The sequence below is a fragment of the Chrysochloris asiatica genome, unplaced genomic scaffold (assembly GCF_000296735.1).
Source record: "Chrysochloris asiatica unplaced genomic scaffold, ChrAsi1.0 scaffold00019, whole genome shotgun sequence".
Classification (NCBI taxonomy): domain Eukaryota; kingdom Metazoa; phylum Chordata; class Mammalia; order Afrosoricida; family Chrysochloridae; genus Chrysochloris; species Chrysochloris asiatica.
Window position 1 is genome coordinate 22,813,001 of NW_006408537.1, and position 17,410 is coordinate 22,830,410.

Genomic DNA, 17,410 nt, shown 5'->3' on the forward strand with positions numbered 1-17,410 from the left:
TAGTAAAATATATATATAATTTTACTACACTGTAAGCCCTTCAAAGGTAAAAGTTGTTTGTAGTTTTTCCTCTAATCTTCAGTATCTAGCATATCTCGCACTCACTGCTGTCAAGTTAATTCCAACTCATAGGGACCCAGTGTATAGTTTCTGAGGCTATTTTTGCTTCAGTTTGGCTTTTTCCAAATAATCAGATAAAAACACTTTATTACACATAAGAAAAGGGAATGAATTAACAACACCTGCTCCTCACTTATTGACATGACAAGGTTCCAATGACAAATCATTATGTAAAATCAGTACTAGGCAAAAATGGAGGATGAATACATCATATCACAAAATGGAGGAGGGCCACATTATTACATATCTGTCAAATTATATCATTGTATAACTGCCAAACTGTTGAGAATCATGCCCCAACCAGGTGACACATCACCTTAACAATCACACCCAACATTACTTTCACCTTGCACCTCAGCACTCATTACTTCCAAACATATGTCATTAACGTGAAAAATTATGGGATAGTTGATTTTTTACTATTGTTGTAAAGGCAAAATGTCAGATAATAAGACAGTTGATAAGTGAGGTGGTGGTGGTTCTGTGCCATAGAGTCAGTTCTGACTCATAGTGACCCTGTATATGATTCCCAAGGCTGTAAATCTTTACAGGACCAGAAAGCTTCATCTTTCTACCAAGGAGCAGCTGATACCTTTGAACTGCTGACCTTGTGGTTAGCAGCCCAACTTGTAACTCATTGTACTACCAGCAAGGAGTTGTGGTAGTTAAGTGCCATCAAGTCATTCTGACTCATAGCCACTCTGTATAGGGTTTCTAAGGAGCAACTGGTGGGTTTGAATTGTCGACCTTGTAGTTTGCAGTCCAGTGCTGATCCTACAGTGCTGCATATTTAAATTTATACTTTCACCCTATTATTGGTTTCTCAGCCATGATCCAATTGAATGCTCTTTTCTTCTTACTTGTAAAGTCTTTGGAGCATTTAGTCATCCATTAGTTTGCCATTGGTGTTACTAGCTGCTATGGAGTCACCCCTCCCCCCGACTCATGAAAACCCCATGTGTTACAGGAGTCTTGGCTGTAATCTTTATGGAAGCAGATTTTCTTTTCTACCATGGAGTCACTGAGTGGGTTTGAACAGTCAAATTTTAGGTTCATGGCCCATCACAAACCACTTATGCCACCCAGGATACTCTCTGTTACTTTAGGGTATCTTTATTGTTGTTGTTGTTGTTATGTGTTTGAAATCAGTTCCAACTCATAGCTACCCTGTATAGGGTTTCTGAGGCTTTAAATCTTTGTTTAAGTAGAATGCCTCATCTTTCTCCCATGGAGCAACTGGTTGACTCGAACTGCTGATTTTATGGTTTGCAGTCCAGTGCTTATTCTAAGGAGTTACCGTGCTCCCCAAGGTATCTTTATAGCTTCGATTATCTATCCTAAGAGATAGTACAAACTGTGGCATAATTTTCCATTTAGGACACTATTCTATTGATTGACCGTAATATAAATTACAAACATTTGCAGATTTCTGTGTATAAGCTTAAAATGTCCCCCTTTTTTTTTTTTTTCCCCTGGCAAGCTCTTTTACTTGAGTTAGGCCAGCCAACTGACATATTGCTCATTAATCATACATGTTAACTGGAGTAGTTAAAGCTTTAAAATCCAACTTACCATTCTGTCCATAGGGACTAGTTCTTGTTTTCTAAATGTGATGACATATGCTTCAGACACTGCTAATTAGGCCTTTCCCTAGAAAATTCATCCTGACATGTTTCAAGAACATCTTTTCCCCTTGAGTACAAGTTCATTAAATTATTAATATCCTTGTATAAGTCTTGTAGGATTACTTACACGATGCAACTTTCTCTTTTAAAATCATAGTTCATTGTGAATGATGAAATTTATCTCATTTCCTTACATATCCTTTTTCCCTGTCAAAAATAATGGATACGGTAATAGCAGCAAACAATAGCTATTACATATGTATATTCAGTCATCTAAACTGTTAATGTGGTTGTTGTTAAGTTCTGGTGAGTAGGTTCTGACTCACAGCAATGCTGTCTGGGTTAGCAGTTCAGTACTTATCCTGTGGTGCCACAGCAGGGCTCCAGCATGTTAATGTTGTTGTGGGGAAGTGCTGTTCAGTCCATTATGATTCATAGCAATCCTGTATAGGGTTTCCAAGGAGCAACTAGTGAGTTTGAACTGCTGACCTTATGGTTCAAACTGAACGTGCAGTGCAGTGCTTTATCCAACAGCTGCACACCAGGACTCCTACGTGTTAATGTTGTTGTGTTAAGTGCCGTTGAATCTGTTCTGACCCATAGTGACCCTGATTAGGGTTTCTGAGGAGTGACTCATGAGTTTGAACCACCAACATTGCTGTTCAAACCGACCTTGTGGTCGAGTGCTTATCCTACAGCGCCACCAGGACTCCAACATGTTAACAGAAGGTGAAAAATATTTTGCACATGTAAATGAAAGTACTATACAGATAATTGAATGTTAATACATTGTTAATAACATTGAATGTTAAGTTTGTTATTGTTAGGTGCCATCAAGTCAGTTCCTACTCATAGAATTGTGCATAGGGTTCCTATGAGTCAGAAATGACTAGACAGCACCTAACAACAATAGGCAAACTTAACATTCAATGGCACTGAACCTGTAATTGGGAGAAGTAACCCAGAGTTGTTGTTATCAGCCCACCTCCCCTACAGTTCAGGGGAATACGTAAAAACCAAACCCACTGCTCTCAAGTCTATTCTGAGTCACAGCGAGTCTATGGGACATAGTAGTAGTACTGCCCCTTTCAGTTTCTGAAACTGTCCATCATAAGCGGACAACCTCATCTTTCACCCAAGGAGAGGCTGGTGGTTTGGACCACTGACTTTAACCCATGGCCCCACCATCTCTCCTTAAGGAATTGCATGTTATTTTGTTGTTGTTAAGTACAGTCGAGTTGGTATGTTGTTGTTGATGTTGTTGTTAAATGCCATGCAATCAGTTCCAACTCATAGAGACCCTGTACAGGATTTCTGAGGCTATAAATCTTTACAAGAGTAAAAAGCCTCATGTTTCTCCAATGGGGCATCTGGTAGATTCGAACTGCTGACCTTGAGGTTAGCAGCCCAATGTGTAACCCATTATGCTTCCAGGGCTCCAAGTGCCATCAAGTTGGCATAGTAGTATTCAAACAAAGAAAAAATAATATGCGTAGTATTTGTAAAATGATAGTATGTCCCCAATTGTTCAGTTTTTGAAAGGACATCAATGCAATTTCACATTATTTAAATCATTTGTACAAGAAAAAGGGTGTGACTGGGCTGTGAAATGCCTTCTGACCACACTTCATTTGTTTGGCAATAAATTTCAGAAGAGAAGACGGCCAAGGACACACACATCTAAGACATGTCATACAGAAGCATCCAGAGAAATCTGTTCCAGTTTGGAAGGAAAGTTAATTCTCACTTGTCCTCCCTGTAACTCCTTATATGAGTTAACTTATAGCCAAATGAACACGTCTACCCGAATATCTGTTGTGAATAACTCTCACTCTGCTTTTACCTTAAAGTCAAGATATAAGTCTTGGTCGTCTTAATTAATATGTTTGCTCCTAACACAGTATGAATAAATTTACTCATCTTCTTCATAGTGTTTGATTCTGAAATCAGCATCTAAATACCCGTGTATTTAACCCATTAAATTCACATTTATTTCTATGCAATGATACACAGTTGTTTTAAATGCACTATTATTCTCTCTAAATGTTGATTTTTTCCATTTGACATCCAAAAAAATATAACAGCTCTTTTAATGAAAATGAAAGATAAAATTCTAGATTCATGAGACTTTTTGAAAGTAGCTGCTTTTAGAGATGTGGGGGCCCAGTGGCATAATGCTCAGACAAGGAAGTCAATGTATAAAGCACAATTTTCCTCCTTGGATCTGGAATATGCCTGCTCTCAGCTTTCAAGGATGGCGGAAATAACATTTTCATATCACACTTCCAACATCCACCCTCTGAATATGGCACAAAGACTTTAAAATGTATCACACAGCACATTCTGGAAATTGTTTAGCCACACTCTACCACTGCCCCACCCATAATAACCAACATGAGTAAGTGTCTTGCCCCAGATTGGCAATGCCAGGAAGAAAACAGAGCCAGAAATCAGAATTAAGAGAGCTGGTGGTTTGGCAAGGCATTCAAGTCCAGACAGATCTAAGTTGAAGGTTACAGTTGGCAGGATAGCAGGTCTGTAGAAGTTAGGATAGATTATGAAGCAGGGATAATCAGAAACCAGGCAAACAGGCAAGAAGTAGGAGAGTCGTATTCCAAAGGGCAATAAGCAAACAGGACATTTAAAATTTTTGGCTTAGTCGTAAGAAAGAAAGAGGACCTCAAGAATAGGAGCCACAGAGTAATTTAAATTGTGAATGATCAGGAGACCAGGATTATATGTTTTAAGATAAAATACACTTTGATTTAAATTTGGCCCCACCAAGAACTGAGTTGGGGACAGGATATTTAGCCTTTTCTTCTTTGGTAAAATGGAAACAGTACCTCCCACCCAGAGAAATTTTGAAAAAATACTGTAAATGAAGTGCTTAGCATTCAGTAGCGGAACCATGCTAAGAGCTTGCTAAGTTGTAACCATTTCAATAATCATTAGTTAAAGGCCTCTCTTGTATTTCCTAGTACTACCTGGACAGCTCTGGTAGCGTAGTGGTTACGAATCGGGCTGCGAACCTAAAGGTCAGCGGTTCGAAACTACCAGCTGCTCCGCTGGAGAAAGATGAGGCTTTCTACTCCCGTAAGGATTTACACCCTCGGAAACCCTGTTCAGGGTCGCTATGGGTCGGAACCGACTCGACGGCACGTAACAACAACAACAACACCTGGACAGCTCAAGGCAGACAGGGAAAGGCTGATCATTGAGGACATCCAGTCAGAATGGGGTGGAGAGGTCAGACCTTAATTATACTTATCTTTGTGACCAAACTTGTACCAACATGGTAACTTAATAGGAATTCCCAGCATTGAGCATACATGTTGTTAACCACAGACCAGACTATTTGGTCCAACTCAAGGTTTTGACAAAGTATTTTTTATCCAAATATCTTGTAATGTCACAAGTTCTAATTTGTTTTGAAAACCACACTAGTTACAAGTTAGAATCCATTCTAGGAAAAGAAAGGGGCAGAGTTATGAGAACACTTGAAGACAACATCAAGATTAGCATTGTAATATGGAAGCAACTTTCCTTAGCTCTAAACCTATTTCAAATCATTTGTCCATGCTAAATTATAACCTCTTCCTGTGTCCTTATAAGAGCTACTTGTCTGATCCCTGTAGTAATGAGAGCTTTATAACTAGCATTGCTGTGTCATAAATGTATTTTTAAATATCTGTTAGGAAATAAAATCCACTTAGGATACTATGAATTCTTCACATAAGTATTCCATTCTCATTTTTTCACATATCATTGATTTCCAAATGTGGTAACTATGTACAACATCAGTCATAAATCTTATTTCCGTTCACAATGTAAAAAAAGAAGACTACACTTCCCAGATGGTCTGTAATGTTTTCCTGTGTAATTAACACCTCATTCACAGTTGTGTATGCCAGTCAAGGCCCTGTCTCCTCTCCCTTGATATTTCCTTGATACCTTGTTCAGGCTGAGCTGATGTCTAAGCATGAGCTAAACACACAAGCACACACACGTACACACAAGTACCAGGGAAATATTTGAAAAGAGCCAGCTGTATTAGTGAGAACTGGCAATTTAGAGAGACTACTTAGACATCCTTTATGTAAGTCTAATTACTGCTGTAGTCTCATTTTCATAATCCTCCTCCTCAACAACAACAAAAAACCTTTGTCAGATCAGTACCAGTAGTCCATTATTTGCATTCTTCCCTTGATAATGCTCCTGAAGGGCCAAGTGTTTATAAACCAAGCATCTAATTTAAGATACATGTGCTCTCATACAGCAAGTCATCCTAGAAGCATTGAGTTATTTTTACTATTGAAAATATATACATGTCATGTATTTAAATAGCTTGTTTTTGTGTTTGTTTTCTTCCTGATAATAGTGACCTCTGTGACTTTGTGCACTGCAAATGCAGATGGATGAAGTCATCAGACCCTTCACATAGCATCGTACCATTAAGGACATTTCCTGGTTTCTTATTCATTTTTCATTTTTCAAATTGAAGTAGAGCATACATTCTAGGAGCCCTGACTGGATGCTGAGGGTTATGCTTAGGCTGCTAACCATAAGGTCAGCAGTTTGAATCTAGCAGTCACTCCAAGAGAGAAAGATAAGACTTTCTGTTCTGGTAATGATTTACAGCCTATAAAGGGTCCCTAGGAGTTGGAGTTGACTTCATGGCAAACCACCACCACCACCATACATTTAGAAAAATATATGCATCATGAATGTACAGCTTGATGGCTTTTCTCAAACTGAACACACCCATGTAGGACCAGCATGCAATTCAAGAAACAGAGAATCCCTACCCCAGAAACATTTCTCATGCTCCATTCTATTCACTGCTCCACTCATAGGTAATATATTATAACTTCTAATGGCATGCATTAGTTTTGTCTGCAGTTATATACATATATACTGGTAGCGTAGTGGTTACGAATCGGGCTGCGAACTTAAGGTCAGCGGTTCGAAACTACCAGCCACTCCACGGGAGAAAGATGAGGCTTTCTACTCCTGTAAAGATTTACACCCTCGGAAACCCTGTACAGGGTCACTATGGGTCGGAACCGACTCAACGGAACTTAAAAACAACAGCATAACATATATATATATATATGTTGTTTAACATTATGTTAGATTCATTCATATTGTTGCATGTAGTTGTATTTCTTTCATATTCATTGGTCTATACTATTCCATTATATGAAAAGACCACAATTCATTTAGTTTCCCTACTTTCATTGGGCATCTTGATTGCTATTTTTAGATGAACAAAATCCATATGCAAGTCTATTATACTCTTTTCAAGGATTGTTGTTCAGTACTTTGGAGTAGGTTCCAACTCATAGTGACCCTGTAGATGGTTTCCAAGGAGCAGCTGGTGGGTTTGAACCACTTACCTTGTGCTTAGCAGTCCACAGCTTATCCTTTAGCGACACACTAGGCCTCCTTTAACAAGATACTTAGCACATGTTTTAGAAGGTTCCATGATAAATTATCAAACATGTATTTATATAGGAGAATGGAAAATTGAATAGAGGGTGGTAAAGGAACAAACACTTATTATTACCTCAATGTGCTGGACAGAGTGGTTAGAGTTCTACATGTGATCTCTTTTTCAATCCTTCCACATACCTGTTGCAAAACATTAGTACCAATTTTAAGAAACCATAACACAGAAAGTTTTCATAAGAGAAAAAGCAGGATTCCAGCCTAGGTACCCTAAATGTGAAAATGACATTTTCTTCTTGAAGCTTGACATAATTGTGAAACCCAATGAGTTCGTTTACTTTGAGCTACAAGATTTATAAGAGGTAAAGGAGTCCACAATCTGGCCTGATTTGAAATATGAAATAAGGGCTTTTGACTGAGAGTAGTTGTTCAAAGCGTGAACCCCAGAGCACGAGCCAACAGCAGCAGCTATCACCTAGAACCTTGTTAAGAACACATATCGTCAGACCCTACTCCAGAACTACTGAATCAGAAACAGGGAGAAGAGTCTGGCAATCTGTCATAACCAGCTCTTCAAGCGATGGTGATGCACAGTCAGTCTGAGCTTAGATTCCTAGACAGATATCGAAATGACTACTAATCTTTAAATTGATGCCAAATAAAAAGTTGAGTACTTTGAGGTTTCCAGGACAACCTAATATGGTAAATTTGTGTTTTGTGTTTTATATGCCAGTTTTCAGGAAAGTGTTAGATTAGCCCATTTGTAACAATAGGTTTAATTGGAACAATAGGTTTTAACCATTTGGAGGTTCAGCTGCTTATGAACAAATGGTCACCTGGAAGCAGCTCTCCTAACCATGAAGGCTTCTCTTGGCTCAGCTGTTAGCTGTAAGGACACCCACGCACATGCAAGTCTTCATGATTGCCTTACTTTACAATGGATTTAGAGTGAGCCCTGTAATAATAGCAGGACTGAAAAAAAAGCTGGTGTGGAAATAAAAGATACCTACAACCGACCCGATGGCACTTAACAACAACAACAACAGGGTCGCTATGAGTCTGAACCAACTCCACAGTACATAACCACCACCACCACTCCTTCCTTGAGCATTTCTAGGGTTCTCTCTGGACCTATCAACAACCTAGCCATGCCCTGCCTCCCCTCTGTGTCCTCCCCTTATTCCCCAGAGCTCTAAGAGGAAAAGAGCAAAGATATACAGGTTGTACTTTCCCCCAAAAAATGAATAAACCTGATTTTAGTTCGAGGATAGAATAGTGGTTTATGCCTGTTGTCCTGGCATAATCATTAATAGGAAATTGTTGTTGTTAAATGCCATCAAGTTGGTTTCAAGGCATAGTAACCCTATATAGAGATTCTTGTAGTTTAAACTGACTTTGCAATCCAGCTCATTAACCCACATCGCCACACCTGGCTTAAATGATTAAAATTCGCCTTGGCAAAAACCTTCTGTCTTATGTAGGCTTTTGTTTTTTTGTGGACCTTGAAGTGGGAAAAGACTAGTTAGAATCCATAGATGAAAACAGTAGGAAGAAAAACTAGGGATTTGATGCCTGGGAGTGTATTTGGGATATTATATTGATAGAAGTTGGGGCTGCTTGAATAAATCCCTAATATCTTGGAGCTTCCACCTGTATTTCTCATCCATTCTCTTTTCTGCTCTGGCCTATCAGAGCACACACCTGGAGCCACTGAAACTTAGGACTTAGGGTAAACCCTGTTCCTAGTATACCTTTGGTTGTTGTTAAGCACCATTGAGTTGGTTCCAATTCGGTCATGATCCTGTAGAGGGTTTCCAAAAAGTGACTAGTGAGTTTGAACCACCAACATTGTGGTTCAAACCCACATTACAGTTCAGTGCTTTAGTCCACAGCACCACACCAGGACTCTATACATTCGGTAGGGGTGCTAAGAAAAAGGTGCTTTGTGAAGCACATCAAATCTGCTTTAGGGTGCTAACTAGAAATTCAAGCTCAGAAACCACATTTAAACTGAAATTATGTGCCCACTGAAGTTTTCCACCTGCAGTATGCTTCAACAATCTAGCAACCCTCAAAATGATTTTACCTCCATGTCCACTCTTCTCAAGGCTACATAAAATCTGCATTCTCTCCATAGTCTTCCAGCAGACACATCAGTACACTCTGACAATTGCAAGGTTGACTTAAATGATGGTGTAAATCAACAGTGAGATGCAAGAACTTGGATGTTTGCCCATTCCTGAATTGTCAATGCTTTTACCTCCACATCTTAAGATATGTCAGTGTTATGTTACAAGATCTGACACTTGGTTTGTCTTAACCATTAACTCTGAGATAAAAGTTGATCGATAGTCAGCCTCATTTGCCCACATCCTGGCCAAATCAATATACATGTCTCCTTTAAAGAAAGGGAATGCAAACAAAAGTTGATCCTAGGTTTTACCTTACCTCAACTTAATGCGTGCTTGAAGAAAGAACCAATCACCTTCTTAGATGCCATCGATGTTTCTTTGTGCTCTTGTGAATTAATAAATTACACTGCTTTCACTTTCTAAGTAAACTTTTTATCACTGATTAGCCCTCAGTGGCTAATTGTCTTACATTTATTAAAAGGCCCAATATATTGATTTTCAGAAAATGTATGGCACTAAAAGAGAAAATGGCTATATTGTCCAACTGTATTAGGTGTTTAAAATATTAAAATCTATATTCATTCCAATATTACAGTTTCCTAAAATAACATCTTTAACAAGATTTCTAAACAAGAGGTACACAAAAATACCAATTAACATTTTTAATAAAAATTTTTTTACTAAAATTATATCTGTAGGTATTAGCTACAAGGTTATTTATTTTTAAAAGCTATCTGTTTTTATATGAAGTCCTTAGTTATACACTTAAATAATGTTCAGAAACAATAGCAGCATTTCCCACTCAATCACAGCATAGTATTTGCTAGCTTACCTCCCACATGGAGCACTGCTTGTTTCACTGGCATTCGTACTCCAAGCTTACATGAAAGCCAGAATGATCAAGTATGCTTTCTGACACTTGCAGAGCAAAAAAATTAGTGACTAAAATGGGCCTGACTTTAGGCTTACAATTCCCCCCCCTCAAAAAAAAAGTACTGAAAAGATTAACTCAACAATTATTTTAAGTAATTATTAATCCTGGACCACAAGGTCAGTTGGAACTCCAAGGTGGGCAGTTCAAACTCACCAGTCGCTCTTCGGAAACCCTATGCAGAGTCGCTGTGAGTCGTAACCGATTCAACGGCACTTGACAACGAAGTCTGCCCTAATGCGTGTTAATAATTTATCAATGAAGTTTGTAGTAACAATAAAATAGAGAACATATTTATAAAAAATATAATCAGCAGTAATTTTCATTCCGACATTGTCCTTTCAGTACCTAAGCTTTGTTGTTGTTTGTTGTTAGGTACCATTGAGTCAGTGCTGACTCATAGCGACCCTATGCACAACAGAACGAAACCTCACAATAGTTGCTATGTTTGAGCCCAGTGATGCTGCCACTGTGCCAATCCATCTCATTGGGGGTCTTCTTTTTCTCTGACCCCCCTCTTTACCGAACATGATATCCTTCTCCAGTGACTTATCCGTCCTGATAATATGTCCAAACTATGAGAGATAAAGTCTGGCCAGCCTGGCTTCCAAGAAGCACTTTGGCTGTACTTCTTCCAACACAGATCTATTGATTCTTTTGGCAGCCCATGGTACTTATCAATATTCTCCTCCAACACCATAACTCAAAAGCATCAATTCTTCTACAGTCTTCCTTATTCACTATCCAACTTTTACATGCATATGAAGTTACTGAAAATACCATGGCTTGCGTCAGACGCACCTTAGTCCTCAAACTGACATCTTTGCTCTTCAATACTTTAAAGAGGTCTTGTGCAGCAGATTTGCCTAATGCAATACGTCATTTTCTTTCAAAAAGAACAAAACAATATTTAATAAAATAATTGTATAATTATAATTTTATCATTTAAATGCTCTAAATAATATTTGATACATATAACTATATATATATTACATGTCTTGTTGTTGTTGCTGTCAAGTTCCATTGAGTTGGTTCCGAGTCACAGCAATCCTGCATATCCTGTATAGGGTTTCTGAGGCTTTAAATCTGCACAGGAACAAGAAGCCTTATCTCCTCCCACAAAGCAGCTAGTGGGCTCGAACCACAGACCTTATAACTTGCAGTCCAATGCTTATCGTATGGAATCACTGCACTCCCTTACAGTGATTATTACAATTACAATAAGATTATTACAATCTTTTTTCTCAAACTTATTTTCATCTTGCAGTTGGTAGTTGGAATTTAGCTGGTTGAAAATTTAGGAGACATAGAAATTGGTTACAATAATATGGATTAATAAGCAAGGAATAGTCATTTTAGTATATTTATGAAGCAGTTTAACCATCCAAAAGAAAGAAAGGAAAGAGTTAATAGGATTTATATAAAATGTTGTTGTTGTGTTAAATGCTGTACAGTTGGTTCCAAGTCATAGCAATTCTGTGAGCAGGTATGGGGAACATCTGGCCCATGGGTTGTATAAGGCCCGCAAAATCATTTGTCCTGGCTCTGCCAAGGCAACTACAGTTCCAGCCAGCATGTTAGGAGTGAGTTCATTAAATGTTTTACCAAAGATAGCAGGCTAATTTTTAAATTGATAGCTTTGTATAACCCACAAATGATGTTATAAATTTTGACAGAAAAAAAGATTCCCCACCCTTGCTGTTTAGGGTTTCCTGTGGTTGTAAATCTCAGGGAACAGAAAGTCTCATCTTTCTTTTGGGAGCAGTATAATTATGATATGCATTAGGGCAATGGTTTTCAAAATCTAATAAGCTTAAGAATTTCCTAAAATGGTTTGAAATATGTAGATTCATGGCTTCCACTTACAGAGATTCTAAACAAGGGAGTTTGGAATGGAGCCCAGGCATATGCATTCTGAACACACCTTCAATCTCTAGTAACTCTTATAAAATTAAATTTAGACCTCACTCTTTGAAAAACACCAACTGAAAATGACATATGCGTTCATCATTGCATCCAAAACCACAGAATCATCAGATAAAATGCCAATCTTAGAACACCATTCAGATAATTTAAACACTATACTAACAACCTTGGTACTCTATTAAGTAATATAAATTATCTGAATGGATATATCATTTTAAGTTGTCACTATGAGTCAAAACCGACTCTACAGCATTTAACAATAACAACAACAACGGTTAAGATTTCTTCATTTCAAGCACTGAATTTCTCATTTTGGTTGTTAATAAAAGGTCCATAGCTTCTAGAATAAATTACATTAAGAAGTGATGTGGATTTGGGATTTTTTTTACTTTTTGTTAATTTTTACATCTTCATTATTATCTTAAAATCAAATAAAATCATGGTATTTATTATCTTTTTTTCTTTGGTTTCAAGGGAAGGAGAGGAAAACCAGGACCCCCAGGAAAACCAGGACCCCCAGGACCACCTGTGAGTAAACAATAGAATGCCTATCCCTTTTCCCCTGTTTTCCACGTGCTTATCTCAGGATTATTTTACTCTCCTGTAGATAATAATGTCCTTCATTCTACTGCTTTAGAACAATTTGTTTCAGCACTTAATAAGCGCCCAATGTTATTTCACACTGCCCCCCTCCACCTCCACCAACACCACCATCCAATAGAGACTAATAGCTATCTGCACACATCTCACCCACTTTATTACATGGGCAAGATCAAAAGTGAATCACTTAATAGGTAAAGAATGGCTGCCATGGGGATTGTGCTCCTTTGTTTTCAAATTGACAGCAGCCCTGGAAAAGTTGGGTAGGAACCTTAATTTATGTTAATGGAGAAGTAACAACTCAGCAGAGGAGAGTTAAGAATGGTTTCACAACTAAAGAATGCAATCCCTATCACTGAATTGTACATGTAAACACTGTTAAGTTGTTGTATGTTCTATGTCTTCATATATTCTCAACATTACATAAAGTAACTTTTTTTAAAGTAACCCATCCACCTGAGCCGCCAAGTATCCAAATAGGTGAACCTACCTGAACTCTGTCTCCTCAATTTCTCAACATGCAGGCTGGTAGATCTGGGAAAGCATATTCACTTAACTTAATACAGAACTGCTCTGTTAGTAGAATTTCACAAAACAGTATTGCTCAAAAACGTTTTAAAGAATTTCTAGTCAGTTAGCTTATCTCTTTCCTCTCCCCGAAGTTTCTGAAAAAAGCATTCCATTTCTTGTGGTCTCATTAACTCTTATTATTTTACCCAGACTGCATAATCATTACATCAAACGCCAACCTTAGACCATTTTTCAGATAATTGATATGTTTATTAGAGTACCAAGGCCAGTCTACTTTACCGTATCCAAAATCTCTGAAGCACTAGGCGCCTTTCATTCATCTTACTTCGCTGCTATCTAGGATTCGACACTGTTGCTTGCTCTTTCCTCCTTGAAATTCTCCGTTGTTTTTGTTCAGTAATATCAATTTCTGTCTCTCACCTATGTAGCCACCGGTTGTGTCTCATTCATTCACAATTTTCCCGCTGCCTCCATTTATATGTTGAATGGATGAATAACTCCCAGTCTTGAATTTCAACTCAAAGAGTTCCCCTAAATTCCAGGTTTATACATCCCATCCCACTACCTGTTCAGTATTTCTGCTTGGGGATCTACTAGTATGACTAAAGCAAAATGTCCAAAACTGAACTCTAAGAATAATTCTAGATTTTTTTCTCTCCTACATCCTCCACTTCTAAACAGCCCTTAAATCGTGTCAGTTCTACATTTTAATAGCTCTTGAATCCATCTCCTCCACTTCAACCCCACTGCCTTAGTTTAACGCCTTGCCAATTTGTACCTACATTTTGGTTTCCTTCTCAAAGCAGACCTCTAACTTTACACACTGATATTTCTAAATCACAAACCTAACCATGGAACTCATTATCTTAAAACTCCTTAGAAACCTCATTTTGCTTACAGTATGGATTCTAAATGTTTATGATTTGCCCTATACATATCTTTGCCTAGTTTCTTCTGTGCTTTTTCTTCTGTTGTAATGAGTAATCTCATCTCCCTTACTATCTGAAAAATGGCATGCTTTGTATAAGCTCTCCCATGGGCCTGGATAATCTTCCTTTTATCTTTATAACTCAGTTCAATCATTAACTCTCTTACAAAACATTTTCTAGCTCTCTCAACATCTGAAGTATCATCCTCAATTATTCTCTTTCCTCCTACAGATATAACACAGTGCTTTATAAGTGTTATTTTCCTTATCAGTCTGATCACTGCACTATGAATTCTTTTTTGAACCACTGACTAGCACAATTTATGATATATATGATTTGATTGTAAAATATTCAATTAATGAGTAAACAAATGAGCATATTTTATAAGTGAGAAAATGACCACCAGATAATAAGTGACTTTTTTAAAATCAGAGCCACCGTATACCTCCTCAAGAGTGGTCCAGACCCAGCATCTTAGGACTTTCTTCGGATATGATCACATGTAGAAAAATTAACATGATGGCATTAATTTCATGTCATCCACTTTGGCCATTCAAACTGATTACTCTACTAGCAGTTGATTCATATCTATTGATAATGATTATAAAAGTAAATGGTTGAAGATGAGGTTGGAATTGTGTGTTCTTGGATCCTAAGAATTGTGTGTCTTTAAAGAAGTCAGCTTTGTTTATTTTCATTCTAAAATTTTTGGCAAAGCAGAGAGCATGTTTTAGATTTTTCAATAACTGCCTTGTGTTTTTAAGAAGAAGATATGGTGAATACTAACAGGCAAGAAGAGACCTTCGTATAGTTTTATAAATGTATGATGCTGCACTTAAAAACAGAATAATTTTTGTCTCAGAGGAGGAATTTGAATGATGAAAGTCTTTATGACAAGCTTGCCAAATGTCTAAGAGAGAAGTGGATTACACTGAATTCTGGAATGAATCCTCAACTGTAGATCAAATGAGTTTACTGAAGAATTTAGAAGATTAAGAAATGTGTGACTATATGAAAGGATTTATAATATTCATTTCCACTGGTTTTAGTTTATTGTCAAAGTGTTTGGGGGAGAGAGGCACTTATTTTATTTGAAGTATTAGATTTAGAATTTAAGCTCAACCATGGGTCTAATACACAGTGTTCATTAAATCCTGAGTACACTGTCTTTAAAAGAAAAGGAATTTATTATCTCCTTTAATATAATTAAATTCCCAATCTGCTAGACTACAGAAGACAAGGGAAAATCTATGCCAAAAAGTAAAAGTCTTGAGTCATAGGCCAGCTTTTCTTTTCTTTCTTTCTATTTTTATAAAGTATTAAGTTATCAGTTTATTTTTTGTTTTAGAACAGTGGTTTAAAGAAACATTGATTCTGAGGAAATACTAGCTGACTTAAATACCATTTTCTAATACAAGTATTATCAAAACTTCACTTGGAGTACAATTTTCATCGGCTTTTGAAGTAGCTCATGTCATGGGTTGAATTGATGATGTGCATATAGTATGCTGCAAAAAAAAAATCCTATGGAGCATCTATTCATAATTAGAGCTTAGTGAAGGGCAGCATTGAAAAAGAAAACAAAACAATGGGCTTCCCACATTGTTCTGTGACACCTTCACATTAACTTTTCTAAACATAAAATACTTTAATAAGAGGACAGTTGTTTCCCAAATGTTTAGAAATGTATGGTGGTGGTGGTTATGTGCCATGGAGTCGGATCCAACTCATAACAACCCTGTACAAGGTTTCCGAGGCTGTAAATCTTTATGGGAGCAGAAAGCCTCATCCCTCTTCCACAGAACAGCTGATAGTTTTGAACTGCTAACCTTGCAGTTCACAGCCCGATTCGTAACCACTACAGAAATGTATAGAGTTCTTCAATATCAGTTATTTCAAGGTCATATTAAATAATACCTTAAGAAAATGAACTAATAAAAAAATTATACTTCTCTTAATTCACATTATTCAACAATTATAAAAATATTTAAGACTTATTATTCATCTAAAGTCCTGCTGTGATACTGTAGGATAAGCACTGGACTACTAATTACAAAGGTTGGTGGTTCAAACCTACCATATGCTCCTCAGAAACCCTATAGGGATTTCTGAGGGATGCTATGAACCAACTCTACAGCACTTAACAACAACAACATAATGTGTCTGTCTAATGATGTCCCTGGATATCACAAAGAGTTAATGTACTTGTTTGCTAAAAGGAAAGGTTTGAGGTTCAAGTCCATCCAGAGATAACTTGGAAAGAAAATTTCATGATCTGCTTCCAAAAAATCAGGCTTTGAGAACCCAATGATGCACAGTTCTACTTGGACACACACAGTTGTTATTAGTCAGAGTTGGCTCAATTGCAATTGGAAACTGTTACATGTCTGACACTCTTGGGAGCTACAGATGCAAAAATGAATAAGACATTGTCCTTGCCTTCTAGAGAAATACAAAATTAGTTCACAGAAATGTAAAGGGAGAATTTAGTAAATATAATGATCAAGGAAAGACGGATATCATTGCTGACATCAGATGGATCTTGGCTGAAAGCAGAGAATCCACAAAGATGTTTACCTGTGCTTTATTGACTATTCAAAAGTTTTCAGTTGTGTGGATCATGACAAGCTATGGACAACAATGCAAAGTATGAATATTCTGTAACACTTAATTGTGCTCCTGAGGAAACTGTACACAGATCAAGAAGCAGTTGCTCGAACAAATCAAGGAAACACCGAATAGTTTAAAATTAGGAAAAGTGTGTGCCAGGGTTGTATTCTTTCACCATACTTATTCAATCTGTATGCTGAGCAAATAATCCTAGAAGCTGGATTATATGAGGTACAACGTGGCATCAGGATTAGAGAAGTGTCATTAACAACCTGTAATATGCATATGACACAATCTTGCTTGCTGAAAGTGAAGAGGACTTAAAATACTAATTAATGAAGATCAAAGACCACAGCCTTCGGTATGGACTTCATCTCAATGTAAAGAAAACAAAAATCCTCACCAATGGACCAATAAATTACATCCAGATACATGGAGAGGATTGAAGTTGTCAAAGACTTCTCTTTGCTCGGATCAACCATCAACACTCGTGGAAGCAGCAGTCAAGAAATCAAACAATGTATTGCATTAGGCAGATCTGATGCAGAAGACCTCTTT

The 17,410-nt window shown here is 37.4% G+C and overlaps 1 protein-coding gene across 1 annotated transcript in view; it reads left to right on the top strand.

The window, feature by feature from the left end:
* COL19A1 (collagen, type XIX, alpha 1) overlaps positions 1-17,410 on the top strand; it is a 506,470-nt gene that overhangs the window by 308,026 nt on the left and 181,034 nt on the right. Inside the window, exon 19 of the mRNA XM_006835782.1 lies at positions 12,657-12,710. Coding sequence (XP_006835845.1) covers positions 12,657-12,710 — 54 coding nt within the window. The remainder of the gene's footprint in view (positions 1-12,656; positions 12,711-17,410) is intronic.